A 17,055-nucleotide genomic window follows, 5' to 3' on the forward strand; every position below is an offset into this window, starting at 1 on the left:
CCCTTGAGCTGGAGTTAATTTGTCTGTATGTTTCTGTGTCTGGAGAGACTTTTGCTGTCATGTTCCATGGGGAACAAAGAGGGAGTTCCAGGACATTCCATGTTTAGGAAACTTAGAGCAAAGATACAATACGATGTCTAGAATGTAATTACAAGTCAAGGTAGAGCCTCTCTTCTGACTCACTTACTTTCTTAGTTAAGAATAGCCCAAGTTTCATAAACAAACTCCTTTGCCTCTCCCCAGTGATGACTATCTGTATACTAACACTTCCTGTCTCCCTGGAGAAAATGTTTTTCTGAGGTTTGCTTTTAGTATAAGTAGTAGTAGTCACTGTTAAGATTTGCCTTCGGAAATAACCACTCATTCTTTGGCCTGCAGAGGGTGATGATCAATAGGAAATAAGTAGAAAGAATATAAATTCCATATTCTTAGCTCATGTGTCACTCAGCCTGGTTTTGAAAAAATTATCAGGCTAGGATAGAGGTGGGTTTTTTTTTTTAATTTTGTTCAGTGTTTATTTACAAGGCTGGATGAAATTTACAGCTTCCCAGAAACTCTTTCCTTCTGACTTTTTCTTGTTGTTCAGAACTGTGTTAAGACACCTAGAAGCAGCCCCCTATGAGGGACCTTGAAAGGTGTGGGGTCAGGAGCATCATTGGCTGAGCAGCTTTCCATTCTCTCAGCTGAGTACCCATGCTTTTTGCCTGCAGTGGTGACCTGCCTTCCTGGATCAGCTCTCCAGGACACCCAGGCTCATGTAGGCCAATGGCCTTGGTGCCTGGGCTCCAGGGCTGATAACCCTCTGTTGGGAGAAGGAAGCAGAAAAGCAGTACAATTGGGGAAGGAAAATCGAGATGGTGATGAGAGGACTTGGCACAGAAAATAAAGCAGAGGATTATCTCTGCCTTGTACTTTTCTTTCTCCTCCTCCTTTGCCACTTTCTGCCCATGTCATTGCTCCAGACCCTTCCAGCTGGCAAATAACGGGAGAGAGAGCTAAAGGTAAACCCGTGACTGTCTTCTGCCAAGTCGTCAGGAGGTCTGCAGTGGGTGACAAGGAATAACTGAAAGAACCCCTTTTTTCCCTGCTTACCTCTAGTCTATGGATGAGATGTCTGCTTTACCAGATGGCTTTCAGTTAAGGCCATTAATAAATAGCAGGAAACTGCAAGTTTGTGTAGTCTACTGAATATCCATGGCTTTGTTAAGTCAACACCAAAGCCTTTCACTATTACTTTGGAGAATCCAGAGTTGACAGTGGCCGGAAAAGACGGAATAGTGGCTTTAGAGCATGACATCTGTCCTTGCTTCATTCATGTAACAGCTGAAATCAGAAGTGATTCTGGGGTTTTGGTTAGAGAAGGAGTTAGAAACCCTACATGGTGAGGCAGTTCAAGTTTAGGTGGACTCAACCATTTGACTTAATGGGATACATTGCCCACATGGCACCTTCTCCTGGCAGCTCTTCTTTTATCTTGAGTCTTTCCTAGCCTGGAGTATACTTTTCTCTGCTACGTCAGTCCTAGATTTGGTTGAACTCTCATCCAGTATCGATGAGATCCACATGGATCACTTCTTATTTGGAATCCTTCCCAGTGCAGCATTGGACTCTATATCCCAAAGAATCATGAACAGATGGTGGTTATTTAAATTTTCCATTTTGGTACTCAGAGTGAACAGGTAGAAGCTTTACAGATCAGCCAATATGACCCATTTTACAGATGAGGAAACAGGCCTGAGAAGATGGAGAGAGTTGCCTAAAGTCACAGTGGCTCTACCATTACCAGACCCAGAGCAGTCACCTAACTCCTAGGCCTGTTTCTTTCCACCCTAAGGTGCTGGCTAACCAAAGACTTAACCCTTAATGGAATCTTGGAGAGGCTTCAGTCCAGTGACTTCTTGGAACTTTTTTCTCTAAGTAAAAGCGAAGCCTGTGAGAAGAGACTTGGAGGCAAAGACAAGGGAATCAGCACCTAACTGCACCCCGAGGGTGCCAGAGAATCTTACTAACTGGCGGTAGAACAGAGTGGGGAGTCCCCAAATGGAGCCTCTCCCCATAGTGAATAACAACTCAGTTTTTGTCTTGGAGATTTTGTAATGTTTTTGGAGAGTCTTCTAAGTAATTTTGCTTTTCTTAGCAATGTTATGCTCTGTTTTGAGACATGGATTTTTTTTTTCTTCTAGTGTTTCTCTCCTGAAGCAAAGCCCAACACACCTGTCTTTTGTCCACTTCTCCAGCAAATTAGATTTGTCTCTGGGAATGTGTTTGTCACATATCAACCTACTGCAGACCAGCAGAGGGAGCTCCCATGTTGAATTTGTTTGTTAGCTATTTTTCCCCCTTTTGCAAAAACTATTTCTTGGTGACATTTGAGAGATTCAATAAAAATTTTACTCAGAACAAAAAAAAAAGATCTCAAGTAGACTACAGCGTTTTGTTTTCATGGTGATTCAATTTTGGAGCAAAGGTGTTCACCTCTAACTGAGGCTTTGGGAGAATTGGGCCCTTGACAACTAAGTGTGTTATACAGGAGAAGGACTCAGAAAAAGCACCCTGGGGAGACTGGGCCTCATCACTGCTGCTTGTATCTTCTTGGGCTCCCAAATACCACAAGCTACATACTGGAAGATTCTCATCCCAGCTTCCACAGCCATCAGCTACAAGAGCGCTTACTTCACCAGGGATGGCATGACTAGCTAGTGGAAATGTGTTTGCAACAAGTGGATGTGTTTGCCAGTTTGCCCACTGGGATCCAGAGGAAGGAGGACCCAAGAAATGGAACTTGCCTTTGAAAAGAAGTTGGGTCACATTGCTAGTTGTGCTCCAATTTCAGTCATGAGCTGGTGCCCCCTTAGATGTCCCAGCTCTAATCTTAACATGCTATTTGCATTCAAATCCCACTTCTTAAGAACTTACTGGCTAATAGGACTGCATACTGTGTACTGCCTTACTATTTTTAAGGATGAAAGAGCAACCCTGTGCAACAAACATCTGATTTCTAAGATCATTAACATTTTTAGAAGTGAACATCTAGCTCACTTTTCAGGGTCATTGGTATTTGAAATTTATTAAATATCTTGTGTAAGTCACTGAGTAGACATTTCACCACCATCTGGAAAGTTGTTCTCTGAAGACAGTAACCAGCACTTCCTGTTACCTCATGCTCACACATGTTTGCCTTTAAAGTCGAGGTTCATCTTTTGCTTTTAGCCTTGGTGCCTTGTTGCTGAGGCATCTTGGGGCAGAGAGAAACTGAGTCAGTAAAGCACACTGCCCTCTCCACTAGAAATGCAGCACCACACATCTTCCACTAGAATCAGTCTCAGAGTTGAACCAGAAACACTTGCAGAAATGCAGTTCTGAGACACCCAATTGCCTGCTGCCTATTCGGAGGCTGCACTCATCCCGCATCAACCCAGTCCTTTCAGAACGTGTCTGGGCTGCTGCACAGCTCGGGATTGAACACATCACTTAGGCTACAGAAACAGAACACTTCAAAGACCTGACTTCTTGGGGGCATGCCCCTTGGGAGGTCCCTTGTGTCACAGTGGAAAATTTTTAAAGGTTAAACTCAAAATAAATACAGAAGTGGACCATGGGAAAAGTAGGATGGGGAGATTATAAAGGCATAGATAGATGGGCTTAGGCTAGTGCTCTAGGGCCGTCCCCATTGACTAAGAAATATTTACTCAGCAGCAGAGGGCTGCTTCTGAGAACTGGATTGTAGGACATTTTCTTTTTTAAAATTTTCAGTAAGCATCTCTGTCCCTCACTATTGCCTTATGGAGGATACCAAGAAAAAAACACAGGGACCTGCAGTGTGGCATGAGGAATGTTGACGCAGAGCATGACACAGTGTATAGATCTGGGCATTCCCAGAGCTCCTTGGAAATAATCCTTAGCCCAGGGTAGCTATCATCCTATCAAGGTGCCTGTTGGGCCTCCTATGGCAAGGAGCCTTACTTTTCAGCCTTGTAACTCCTATTTTCAGGCCATGGTCTTTGCTGCCGTGGTGGCTGGTGCTGTTAGGGACCTGTGAACAAAACAGTCTCTCATACCCAGGAAGGGGCTTTACCACCCCAGGTACATCCTGGCTGCCAAAAGTGAGGGAAAGGTGTGAATCCCAGATGGGATCAGCTCATAACCCTGGCCCTTCACTATCCACTGTCTTCCTCAGAGCTGCTGCTTGAGCCTGTCCAAAGAACCAGGCTTTGAAGGACTGTATAAGTTGCCTGTGGGGCTGAGCAGCCCGAGGCTTGAAGTTTTTTGTAGACATAAAGGAAACTTAATCCTCTGATGCTTACATGTCCCTCTAACCCTGCAGCTGTGTGAGGCCAGTCTGCAGAAAGAAACCATCCTCAGTGCTATGTCACCTGAAGATGTCAGCCCTGCCTTGTTGGGTTTTCTCAGAGCATCTAGCGTAGTGCTCACAGGAGACAGACAGGTAGGCCAGATATGCAGCATTAGCCCCTGCAAACAGGCTATGCCTCCCCTAGTTACTATGAGTCTCCTTTTCTTTTCCTTATGTGGGCAGGGCCTGTGCTATCACACTGTACACTGTCCATAGCCCATGTAAGTCAGACCAGGCTGGGAACACAGGCCAGGATGTGTCCACCTACCAAAAACATCCCTGTGTTGGGAAACACATCCAGAGTGGGAAACAGCTAAAGTCTCGCTGCTTTACATGGAGCCACTGTCCTTGAACTTTCCAGCTGTTGTTTTATCTCTTTCCTATCAGAAACTGGAGGAGAAAGACCCTCACCCCCCTACACACACACATACACACAACTCCTGGTTTCTTCACACAATCCTCCCACTAGGATTTGCCCAGCTTCCTCTCCTGGCTCAGCCCCTGGAAGATAATCCACTCTTTGCCAAGTAAATACTCTCCCTGGTGACCCTGACCATCCCTTCCCCAAATCATCTCTGGCACTTGGGGAGCTAAGGAACCTTTTCATAAGACAGCGAGAAACAAACATTTGCCCTGTTGCTACTAGCCACTTAAAGCAGTCCAAAGTTATTAATTCCAGCCTTTCTATAGAGGTACTTGTTCCTTTAGCCAGAGCAGCTGTACTGAAGCCAGAGAGTCCCCTACTGGCAGCTTTAGGCAGCAGCTGCTATTCCAAAACTAGACTGAGTCCCTGAGTGCGTAGCTGTGTGGTCATGTGGCCCTGGTAAACATTCCTGAGCACCAGATTCCCCAGAATTCAGGACTGGGAGAATAGCCCAGAGTGGACCTGCAACCTGGGTGCATCTTAGCTGGTGCCTTGTGTCTTCAGGTCCCTTCAGCAGGCTCTCTGGGTCCTGTGCAGACTGTCCCTGACCTTACTGGTGTTCAGAGCCCAAGTCTGAATCTCAGCGAGTCACTCCTGTAAGTTACGCTGATGAGCTCAGCCTCTTCCTCAGGATTGCTAACAAATGTGTGGACTCGCTGTCACAGTTGACAGAATCATGCAAATTGTATTTCAAAATCAGATGAATTGTAATGACAGTTACTAGACATGGCAAAATTTGAGATTTTAGGCAAGTTTTTGTTGTTGTACTTTATCACTGTGGCCTCAGTTTCCTTGTCTGTGAATGAGAAGAAAGAACACATACCTCTTGGAGTTATTTTAAGGTAAAGAGTTAAGTGCTTGGCCTAGAGCAGAAGTTATTAAAATAGTTCTTCCTGTACCTGCCCTTTGTAAGCACTTGGTCTAATCTGGTGCAGCTCAGAGGTCCTGTAGCCCTCCCCATAAATGTGAGAAGCACATAGACATTATGCCTCCAACCCAGGACCCAACGGGGAACCTAGGGCCTGGGCTTTGTTCTTGGGTACCAAAGAGAAGCAGCTGGAGCAGGGCACTGATGTTCAGTGGCTTGCATTGTGGACTGAGGAGACTCTGTTGGGGGTCAGCTGCTGTCCACCAGGCATTCTGGCCCCTCCCCATGGACAGGCACCAGGTGCCATCCAAAAGTATCTAAGGCCTAACTGCTTTGGAAAGAAACCCAAGACTACAAAGAAACTTTGGAATTATACAACGTAATCTTCTTAAAAGGAGAAAGTGAACTTTTCCTTGAAGAAAACCAGTTGTGACAGGGGAGAAAAGGAAAATCAACTCCAAATGGGATCATGTTTTATTCAGGATTTGTTCTGGCAGTGGGGAAGGCTAGCACCCAATGCCAGGATGGAAAGTGGGACGCCCCAACTTCAAGTCTCATGCGTTCTGCCACAAAGCTCTGCCCGCTTCACTGAGCGTCCCTCCTGGGGACCTCTAATGGCCCTTGATAGCAAACATAGTTAAAAATTAACCGGCTGACAGAATTAAATATGGATGACAAGCAACCGCTGTGGACTTAGTCTGACACAGGGTGTTACACGCTCGGGTGCCTTCAACCCAAGTGGTGTCTTGAATGAACTTGGAGATGTCTGAGCACATTTCACATGCCTGTTTGGATGCAGGAGCCTGACTTGTGCTTAGAACAGACAGGGAAAAAGACTAAAAGCCCAGGAGAGAAAAACTGTCCTGAAGGCTTGTGTTTAATTAAACCCAGCCTTGATTGGTCTTAACAGGTCCTAGGGCCTTGGTCTTCCATCCAGACCTTGTCCCTGCCGAGGCTCAGACCTCAGTGGTGCCCTGCCATCCCCCAGTGGAGCCTGGCCTTCAGCCATGGCTTTCTTGCTCACCTCCTTTCCAGCAGGGCTGATGAGAAGGCAGACTTGTTAACCTTTTGCCGAGATAGTAGCAAGTTGTTTTCATTGCCCTAGGCTGGGAGTAGCAGATGCCAGACAAGTAATAAGGAAGGCTTTTTTTACTTCATGCTCTGTGTGGATGCAGAGAAAGAGTGTGGGCAGCCAGCTTGGGGTGGCAGAGGGTAGTGGGGACCACTTAAGGGACCCTCAATGAGCCCCATTTTATGCAGGACAGACATGTCTGAAAAGTCTTTTCCTCGTCTGTCGGAGTGCTTTATTAGACACGAGGATCTTTGCTGTTTAAAAAGCATAGTTGGTAGTATAACGAGAATAGTCTTTATATTGCAAGTCATAACTTCAGTCTGTTGGGCGAGTGTGGAGTGTTTTGGAGCAGAATGGACTTTGGCCTGCAGCCTCTCTTCAGCCTGGCAGCCCAGTAACCTGCTGAAGGTCCTCATGGGGCTTCCTTGATGATCCTGCCAGGAGGAGATCCCGAGGCCTGCAGTGAGTGAGGCAAAATTGGTTTTCATTAAAGCATCGTGTGACCGGCTTGCTGCCAGGGGCTCAAGGCTGGGAAAGCCCCCACAGAAGAATTCAGGGCTCCATTGGGGGACAGTAACAGAAACCTGCCTAAGAATATCTGGGACTTAAAAGCCAATCAATCTGTTAGAGTCGCTCACATAAAATACTTGCTCAAGGTACTGCTTTTATTTTGTTCAAAGAGGGTCGGCTTTGCTCTGAATATGGTGCTGAGTAGCTCTGCGCCTGCAGTAGGAAAGTAAAAGGACTTCCGGCTGCACCACCATGGGACACCCAGGTCACTGGCTGGTTTGCTGGTCTTCCAGTGCAAATTAGTTTCATTAGGAGCTAGAAACTTGGATCTCACATTGGCATCTCAGCCACCTAGATCCTCCAAAAGTCATCACTGCCCTTCCAGACCAACATTTCTCAAGGCCCACAGGGATTAATAGCTGTTACAGAATTAGAAGGTTCTGTGGTCAGATATACTTCGGAAAGGAAGGAGTAGATCAAATCAAACAGGTTTCATAATTTTCTTTCTGTATTTTCTCTTTTTTTTTTTTAAATTTCAATTCATTGTTTTTTTTGTTTCGGGGAACTTCTCAAGAACCTTTCATGTATTGCTTATATCAGGAATCTGTGGCGGTCATAGATTGTAACTTACTGGACTCTAGACCTGCTTCAGACGGGCCTTTCAGCCACACGTGTAGAAACCTACTGAAGAGCAGTGTATCTCAGACATAAGTGTGTGTATTGCAGTCACCTCAGGGGCTTTTTAAAGTATAAGTTATAGCCAGGTGTGGTGGCCCTTACTTGTATCCCAGGACTTTGGGACACGGAGGCAGGAGGACCACAAGTTTGAGCCTAACCTGAGCAATTTTGCAAGACCTTTTTTCAAAATATAACATTTTTTAAAGGGTTGGGGATGTAGCTCAGTGCAAAGGCCGTGTGTTCAGTCTTCAGTATCACATGAAAAAAAAAAAGTTACTGGGCCCCCCCACCAGAGTTTTCTCCATTCATAACAAATTCCAGGTGATGCTGATGGTCCAGGGACCACTCTTTGAGAACCACTGGGGTGGACTTAATCCCTTAACTCAGCAGAAAAGAAACTGGCCAAACCCAGTGAGGTTTACTAACAAATAGTGAATGTTAACTGCTGAACAGCTGGTAAGCAGTTCTTTTGTCTGTTTCTAAAGGCAAGTGTGATACCGGCCAGGTACAGGGCATATGCCCACTCTTGTGTCTTACCCTGTGCCGCTCACACCCCTCTGGAAGGCACAGTGCATCGAAGACAGTAGAGTTTTCCTGTCCTTGGCATCATTGTTGGGAGTATTTGAATCCTCTGGGCCTTAGTGTCCTCATCTATAAATGGAGGAGGATGGAAGGTGTTTGTGTGACTACTTTCTCTGGTGTTCCATTTTTTTATACCAGTCACTTATTTCTGGGTGTTTCTTTTCTGAGTGTCTTCTCCTCCTATCCAACCTGCTGCCACACTGAAGTGTTGGAGTCTGACAGGGTAATTGCTGCAGGGTGCTGCCTTCTAAAAGAGCTTTCCTGAGGAAGTAGGACTCTTGGGTAGAGCAGATTCACTGTGACACTGGTGCAGTGGAGAAGATTCCCAAGGTCTTCCACAGTGCTCACTCATAGTTCATAGTACATGTCAAGTACTTAGCATGGTCTCTGGTGCAGACCAAGTCAGAATCAATATTGGTTAGGTATATTATGTTAGAGGCTCTGATGGGGACTTTAGAACCCCCTAGAATTGTGTGCAGGTCTGTATGTCCGAGCACACGTGCATTCTTCTGCAGACGAGGTGAAACAGTGTCAAGATGCTGTCGTGGGAGGCCAGCCCTTACTGTTCCATGGTTGGAATGAGTGGATTTAAACCCTGCTGAACTGTTCATGAAGAGAAGCATTACTCCAGGAGACTGGGGCAAGCCGCAGGTTCCCTGACCCTGGGGGAGTCAAGAGTGACCTGGAGCCCCGAACCACAGCAGAACGAGCAGCCTGAGAGTAAGGGTGAATCCTCTCCTCACCCCACCCCCCATCCCCCAACCAGCAACTGAGCACAGAACAGCTGTGCAACCAGGCCAGCTGTCCACTGCGGCTGTGCCCCATGAACTGTGCCTCCCCGCCTCCCCTGCGGAAACAGGAACAGCGCTCTCAGCTTGGCAGCTACTGCCCTCTGCTGGAAGGTGGGCACAGCTGGGCCTTAGTACTAGAAGAGCGGGCCACCTCGGGCATCTCCGGCGTCCTCCAGAAGAGACTGCCCTCAGGCCCGTGCCCTGGGGTCTGAGCTGTGGGGCATAAGAGAGAGGAGTTTTGGGGTCCATCTTGTCCTGCACACCACTGTCCGTCCACTGTGAGAGTCACTGGCCTGCTTCCTCACTGGCATCCTCCACCTGAGCTCAGCTGAGCACAGTTTAAGCTGGACCCCACCACCCACCACCCGGGATCAGCCACCTTGTCACCCTGGAATCTCCTGAGGACAGGCATGCGTGCAGCTGAGTAATGCCAGGGCTGTGAGTGGGTGGGGAGGCCTCAGCCACAGAGGCAGTAAGGGCTTCCTCTCACAGTCACCCACTCTGCGGCTCTCTCTCAGCCCCTCCCAGGCCTTGGCGCCCCCACGCCACAGCAGGCAGCATAGCCGCTGTCACCGCACTCCACACTGACCCAGTGCACATGGCTCCAGCCCCTCTTACTGTGTGCAGGTCCCCAGCCCCCCACCTGCCCTAGGGCCCTGTCCCCTCAGCCCGTCCTTTACCACCTGTCTCAAGAAGGCAGCTCCAACTCTGCTCTTTGCTTAGTGAGCAAGTGGATTCAGATGCACACAACCATAAGCCATGGGTAGGTACGAATTTTTTCTTGTCTGTCTTCTTCAAGGCCCTTCTGCCTGCCCTTCTCCTCTCACCTCCGCTTCCCACCCCTCTACCCTATACCCCCCCCCCTTCTCTTTTTTTCTTTGTCCTCCATAAACTTCTGAATTCCCAAAGTAATGGGTTTTTAGTCTCCCTGCTGGGAAGTTTCTGATATTCTAACCCCTTAGTTGCCACAGGTGCTGAGAACAACTGGCTCTTTCCGAGGAGCTTCTGAGCCTCTGTTGGCTCCTGAGTAGTACAGCTTTGCTGTTTCTCAGAACTGAGCCCTCCTCCTATTATTGTCTGGTTTCTGGTAAAAAAATCTCACACAATCCCCAGAGACCTAATCCACGGCAGACCACGGGACTCTGGAGTGGATTTCTGGTGTTAGAAGAGAAGCTCACGATGCAACCTGGGTCCTTTCAAGCCACATGTCCAAAGTCAGGACAGAGACCTCTACTCCAAGGGGGGCTGGGGATGGAGTCCCCAATGTGGTTCCCTCCCTGCACTGACAGCCAGGGAGGATATGGCACAGCCCCTCTGAGAAGGCCTGTGAACAGAAGGAAATTCCAAAGATTTCTGCATGGGGCCCAAGCATGATCAAGGACACTGTGGCTTCTCTACAGTGCCAGTTTCTAGGCATCCCAGCTTTGAGTTAGATTAAGTTTTATCCCAAGCCTGATGCCATAGTCCTCTGTGACCATGGGCATTCAGAATACCCAGATCCCAACTGATTTTTCCATGTGTAAAACAGAAGATGAGGGACAGGTTTTCCTCAGTCCCTCGGAGCCCCTAGGTTCTTCAGAGTTACCTCACGGGCCTTAGATGTCATTGTACCCCCATTTTAGCCAGAATGACTTCTGCTTCATCTCGGTGCTTTTAAGTCTGAATAAGGCTTTCACCTGTCCCACTGGGGTGGTACCACCTTCCATGGGCCCCTCCAGGTGTCTCCATTGAAATTTCTCCCTTCCCTTCCCTACTCCCAGCAGCACTTTGTGGCGGGTTAGAGAACTGGGGATGTGGTCCCTCAGTGTGAAAGGATGAGCAGCATTAAACAGGCACCTCTTGCCTGTATCCAAGGGCTTTTGGGAAAAACTGACATTGCTAATAGATGTTTGTTAAAAACAAAACACACTTGCCATTTTGTTTGTTTTTCACATTTTCCTTGGCATAGGACCCAGAACATTCTGCCAAGTGGACATTCAGTCCATTTGTGTTGGAGTTGGCCTTCCTTTTTAGAAATCCAGTAGAAGAGATGGGGCTTCTGTCTTCCCCGGAAAGGCTTTTTGCCCACAGCTGCAGGCCCCCTCCCCAGAAGAATGAGTAGGGAGAATTGGGTAGCAGGTATCCCTCAGTGCCAAGAAGCCAGAGCCCTTTTTCTAATGAGGTACAGACTCTCTCAAGGAAGTTTTGGCCAAGCCACCATGGTTGAAGGGATCATAAACTGCTACTTGCTTATCAAAGCAGATAAATGATATCTACATCTGCCTAGAAAGCTATGAGGCTGCCCCTTCCCCGCCTAGGCATTTCCAGGTGAGTATGGAAAATGGAATTCACAGGGCCAGACCTGCCTCATGATGGCTGTTAACAGAAAAGAACAGTGGTGCTGCGGGGCTGGCAGAACCTCAGGCCCCTCATGAAGTGGATGCTGCCCTGAGCTCCCTGTGCATCCATAGGTGTGTGAAAGATCTCTCAGGATGCCACTCTGACACTGCCACACACAGGCCAGTGTGATAGGCACCGTCTTGGAGCAGTGAGGAGCTCTGTACAGGAGAGCATGCAGTAGCTCACAGCATCTGCCCATGTGTCTTTTCAGATGCGCTGGCTCCCTCCCTCCGAGGCTACTTCTCAGGGCTGGAAGTCCCGTCAGTTCTGCTGAATGCTGTGTAAGTACCTGGTTCCCTGAGGAACATGTAAAGCACCTAGCAGTACACAGTGGGCACGTCACACCCACACCTTCAGTGCTAACTCTTAACCCTGACCCTTCTGCGCTCCCTTTGCTTGTCCGTCTGAGAAGAGCTCTCAGGTGGCCACACATCTTAACTAGGAGAAAGTTTCTGCCTAGGATGGGGGAGAAGTGAGGTATGGGTGCCCTGCTGAGTCCAATTCAGAAATGATATTCTTGTCTGACCTGCTTCATAGATGAGCAGTCAGTGTGACTTTCTGTAGGAAAGTGACAGAAAATTCCATTAAATAATTGTGCTCCCCGCATTAAGCAGAAACCTCCTTCAAATTGCAGAGCTACGTCATTCACTAAAACAACTTAGTTTTTGTATGGAAAGTATTGTGCTGTTGCCAGTAGGTTTTCTTTAAGATTTTTTTTATCTTGAGGGAAACAATATCCTAAATTGGCATTTGTGCCATTTGGGGCCTAACTTCGCTTTAAACAACTATTAAATGATTTTTTCCTATAAATGTAGAATTAGTGCAAAAATCCAAACACCTCCTGTAATTCAATATGTTGACTGGCACCACTGTTCCGAATCATAATCGGGTGTGTGGATTTGAAGGGGTCTGCCTAAAGTGAAGTCACTTTAGTGCTACAGTCCCATAATCAGGCTCCTCTTGGGCTACATCACCCTTCATGGAACAGAAAGAAAAATGCTTCAGGAAAGGACCAGACCCATATCCATCCTGTGAGGTAGAAACACTAGAAAGTACAGCAAACAGTCGTGTTCGTGTACCAACTACTAACAACAGGCAGGGGCCTTTTCTTGGAGAGCATAATGGTTCCGAATAAAACTAATACTTACTTCTTCAACTGTTATTGATGCTGAATCCCTGGATAGGTTTGATGCTGAGTCCCTGGTTAGGTCACACGAGGCCTTTGGGACTCCTGAAGAAGTACAGGAAGCCATACTTGAGAGCGCTTCTGGGAAAGATGGCAGGAATGGTGGATGCTGGAGCTGGGCTTGTGTAGTCCGGGGCCCTCTTAGAAAGGAAGAGGACACTGAATAGGACTTTTATTTTTTTAAGTACTGAGGATTGAACCCAGGGTTTTTGCATTAAGCTAAATCTCCAGCCCTTTTTATTTTGAGACAGACTCGCTAAGTTGGTAAGTTGTCCAGGCTTTTTAGAGTCCTGGGGTTTATTTTCCACCGGCAAGTTGCCTTTGAGACCTGAAGTCTAAATTGGTTGTTGAACAGGTCACCACCTCCAGATTGGCTCCCACCCTGCATTTGGGTTGCCTTTGCTCTCAAAGGAAGGGCCCTGGCCCAGCAGGAACAAAGCAGGTAAGACCAGAGGTACAAGGGAGAGCTAAGTGGCTTCTTTCAGGAGTGGCAGGGACTTTATGGACAATGTGGCAGTCTCAGTGATGGAGCAATTGGCAGTGGATGGTGGCATGGGGCTTGTGGAAGGGCTGTGAGTGTTTGTAAGCATTTACATTGGCCAAAAGGAAGGCAGACATCATAAAGCAGTTGCATGGGTTCCAGTCTGAAAGCTCCTGGGCTCCATTTACATCAGCTTGTCTGATTTTTTTCCGAATTATTTTTCTCCACAGACTTATCAGGGCACCAATCAGCCAGAGACCTAAAGATAGTAACAGCTACTAAAGCAGAATTAGCAATTGCTCCACTATAGACTTATAGCTTAAAAGAACCCTGTAAGATCTGGATCAAAATATGTAATGTCTTCTGGAGATGAGTCATTTGTCCTGAGCTGAACACAGGCCCTGGGCCAGACTCCTTCCTGGTCTGGAGGAAGTGGAAGAGGGGATGTGGTCAGGAAGGGGTATGGACAGTGGTGCTCACTGCTTCTGCAGTCCAAGGTAGACCAGCTTGCTGTGCCTCCTTCTCATCTCTTGGATCAAGTCCTTTCCAAGATGGCTAATAATCCAAGCTCTGTAATATTAGGGAAATGTAAATGAGAATCAGAAATAGTGGTGCTGATAAGCTAATGTAAACATTTTAGGCCAAGTCCAGTCTGTCAGAAAGACCCAATGAAGGGAGGTGCTCCTGTGGCACCCCTGGCCCTGGTGCCTGCCTCTCATTTCACTGAAGGGGGCTTTCTTCCCCAACTTGGTTTGCCCTTCGTGGAGAGATGGTACCAGAACAGAAGGTGGAGGCGGGAGTGAGGTCTGGTATTGGACATAACAGCCTCGATCAAGGCTGGCTGTCATCTCTGATGAGATGGAGTCTCTGATGCCATCCTTCAGACCCTGAGCAGCCCGGGGCCTGCTCTCTCAGAGGCCCTGTGGGATTTTTAATTTATGTGCTTTGACTTACTGCTAAAGAGAAGTCAGTGAGCGGACTAGAAATGAAAGCTAAAGTTGTTCTTTATTGTTTAAACATGGGTTGTGCCTGCTGTGTGTTAGAAAAAAATGTGTGAAAACCCAGGCCTGTGCACTAAGGGGCTGAAGTTCTAATGGAAGAGAATTAGGAACTTACTACATGAGAGACAGAAAAGTGACTGCTCAGGGTGCTAAAGATCCGCCTGCTGGGAGGGGAGGTAGAAAGCAGGATGCACACATGCTTTGTTGTTGGTGGCCTGCGGTACATGTCAGACTCTCAGGAGAGGGGCCAGCAGGGCTGGGGGTTCCAGTGTGAAGTTTTCTTGGCATCTCACCTGACACGTGCTGTGGAACCTGGCCACGTGCTGTTCTCACTAGGGTTTTGGTAATGACCCCGCCAGGTAGCAGAGAATCCCAGAATACACAGAGATGACTGGGAATTACCAATTTCCCACATCTAATGAGAATGGGGAGCATCAGCACTTTGTCACTCCTTATGGATAATGAGAGTCACACAGCTTTCCATGTTCGATATCCAAATACAGTTCAATACTTTTTGAAAGGGAAGGAGTTAGGGTGGGTGTGGGAGGGTATTCGTAAGAACACATGAGAGAGATCGCTTCTCGGCCTTTTGGCTAAGATCAAGTGTAGTAAGAACACATGAGATTTCCTTGGCCTGAGATCAAGACCGTAGCATAGAAATTATATGCATATGTCATTTACAGCCTCACCAAATTAGAGAAGGGACTGGCCAGAGATAACACAGCTGGAGTTTGAGGCAGTTTATTCCTTAGAATTTGTTTTGGGAGGAACAGCCTTGCTTGTCTTTGGCTGTGAGCACAAACACCTTGAGCACAGAATTGTCCTGCCCCAGGGACTGCATGTGGAAATGCTTTACAATGAGGGAAAGGCACTGCTGCTTCATACTGGCCTGGAGAGCTGCTGTGGTCCCTGCCCTCACCCCTACACTCTGTCAGGGGGTTGTGTTCTTACACTGCAGTGTGCCCAGAAACCAGGGCAGTTCTTGTGACTGACTTGCCATTCCATTCCCCTTCTATTAATCAAGGTCTCCATGTCACACTTGAAGTCAAAACATCATAAATACTCAGAACGGCTATAGTGTAATGAGGAGGAGGGAGGTAATAAAATAATAGATACAATGGTTCTCATGGTACTGAGTGTGTGGAAAAAGGGAAGCCCGTAAGAGACTAAGCAGTGGAGGCAGGACACACACTTCTGTTCTGTCCAGAGGCCGAGGGAGCAGGGTCAGCCTGAGCACGCAGCACTTGAACAGAGGCCCGACACTTTCCAGACTGAGGGGCTGCTTTTGCAGAACAGGCCGTGCCTAAGTTTGGAGACTAATCGAACTTCTCTCATCTGCGCTAAGTGAAAGTAGCTAGGCTTGGAATGCAGCTGGCTCAATGCAGGGAGGCCTCCAAGGGTCCCCCATCCCAGGAGGGGACTCGCCAATGTGGCCACCAGGCCATCGCTGGCCGGACCTGCTCAAGGAGCAGCTGATAGATTGTCCACTCCCAGGCCCTTAGGGCAGCATGTGCTCAGAAGCTGCAACCCACCTGTTCTCCCTCTTCTGGAGACTGGCTGTTCCCTTCTGGAAGTTCAAAGAGGGTGGCCATGTGTGAGACCAGGACATTGAGTCTCAGGGCTCCGTGACTCATGTCAGGGCAAAGCTCAGGAGCCTCTGCCCCAACCCTGCAGTTCTAGGAACTCGTGCTTGTTACTCAGATCTTCACAAGGTCTGTACCCAGCACATTTGCGCCTCCCTTTGTAGTTGTCATCTCCTCTGGGTATCAGTGGAAGGGTCTGGCTTGAATCAGCTCACTGCCCCCCAGGGGAGCCCAGCCCCAGCACACACAGCTGTCACTCCTGTAGTATTGGAGCAAAGCTTACTAATAAAACCCCGTGCTTCTGAGCAGGGAAGTGAGAGTTAGGTGGTCATATTCCTAGCTTAAACCCGAAGGCCAGGAGGAATCTGGCTGTCTATGTGGCTTCTTCAGCAGGAGACCTCCCGGAAATGCTGCCTGGGTCTGGCAGCCCTGGGAGGGGCCTATGCCCACTGCCGCTGAGTGCCTCCCTAGTGCGCCGTGGGAAGTCTGGCAACAGCTGGGAGAAATTGAGTGAGTGGATTGCGAGGATGTGTGTGTATTTTCCTCTCCTCAAATAACACAACTTCGGCTATGTGTGTGGTGCACGCAGGAGACTGGGGCAGAAGCATCACTGGGAGTTTGAGGCCAGCCTGGTCTACATAGCAAGACCATGTATCCATAAAAACAGTACTTTTACTTGGAAAGCAGAACTGTCTACTCATCTTTTAATATCTTTGTAGTGAAATTTTGGGGAAAACTTTTTTTCCCCTTAATTCTGAGAAGATAGATGTCCTAGGAAGGCATTGTTTCCTTCGGGCTCAGTCTTATTCCAGAGGTGGAGGGTTGGGCAGCCTTGGTGCCAGCTGAGGAGCTCAGGGAGGTGGTGGCAGAGCCTTACTCCCTTCTGTGGAGGAAGCCCTGCATGGAAGCAGCGCCCTCACTGACTGCAAGACCAAAAGAGCACTGAGCTGGATGAAAATCTGAAAAATGTGCATAGAGAATAGGGCCATTGGTATCCACATGCATAGAGTTGGACTTCATGCCTTGGCAGCAGGAATTTTATTATGGAAGGCATAAAAGGGCCTCAGGAGGAGTATTAAAAGTGTACCATCTGCCAGTCTATGTACCTTCATAGTTCAAAATGCTCAGACCTTAGGGTAGTCATGGTGA

The 17,055-nt window shown here is 47.9% G+C and overlaps 1 protein-coding gene across 12 annotated transcripts in view; it reads left to right on the top strand.

Annotated features, from left to right (window-relative positions):
- Rbpms (RNA binding protein, mRNA processing factor) overlaps nucleotides 1-17,055 on the top strand; it is a 174,874-nt gene that overhangs the window by 149,931 nt on the left and 7,888 nt on the right. For 7 of the 12 annotated variants that reach the window (XM_087216958.1, XM_087216955.1, XM_087216957.1 and 4 more), the window contains one exon: nucleotides 11,867-11,936. In XM_087216958.1, coding sequence (XP_087073084.1) covers nucleotides 11,867-11,929 — 63 coding nt within the window. In that variant the 3' untranslated portion in view covers nucleotides 11,930-11,936. Of the gene's footprint in view, nucleotides 1-1,834; nucleotides 2,414-11,866; nucleotides 11,937-17,055 lie in introns of those variants that run through there. The other 5 variants (XM_004867657.4, XM_087216948.1, XM_087216953.1 and 2 more) reach the window with 3 other exon arrangements.

Source organism: Heterocephalus glaber, unplaced genomic scaffold, assembly GCF_053883595.1.
Source record: "Heterocephalus glaber isolate CG9 unplaced genomic scaffold, H.glaber_assembly_v1.0 deba00001461, whole genome shotgun sequence".
Classification (NCBI taxonomy): Eukaryota; Metazoa; Chordata; class Mammalia; order Rodentia; family Bathyergidae; genus Heterocephalus; species Heterocephalus glaber.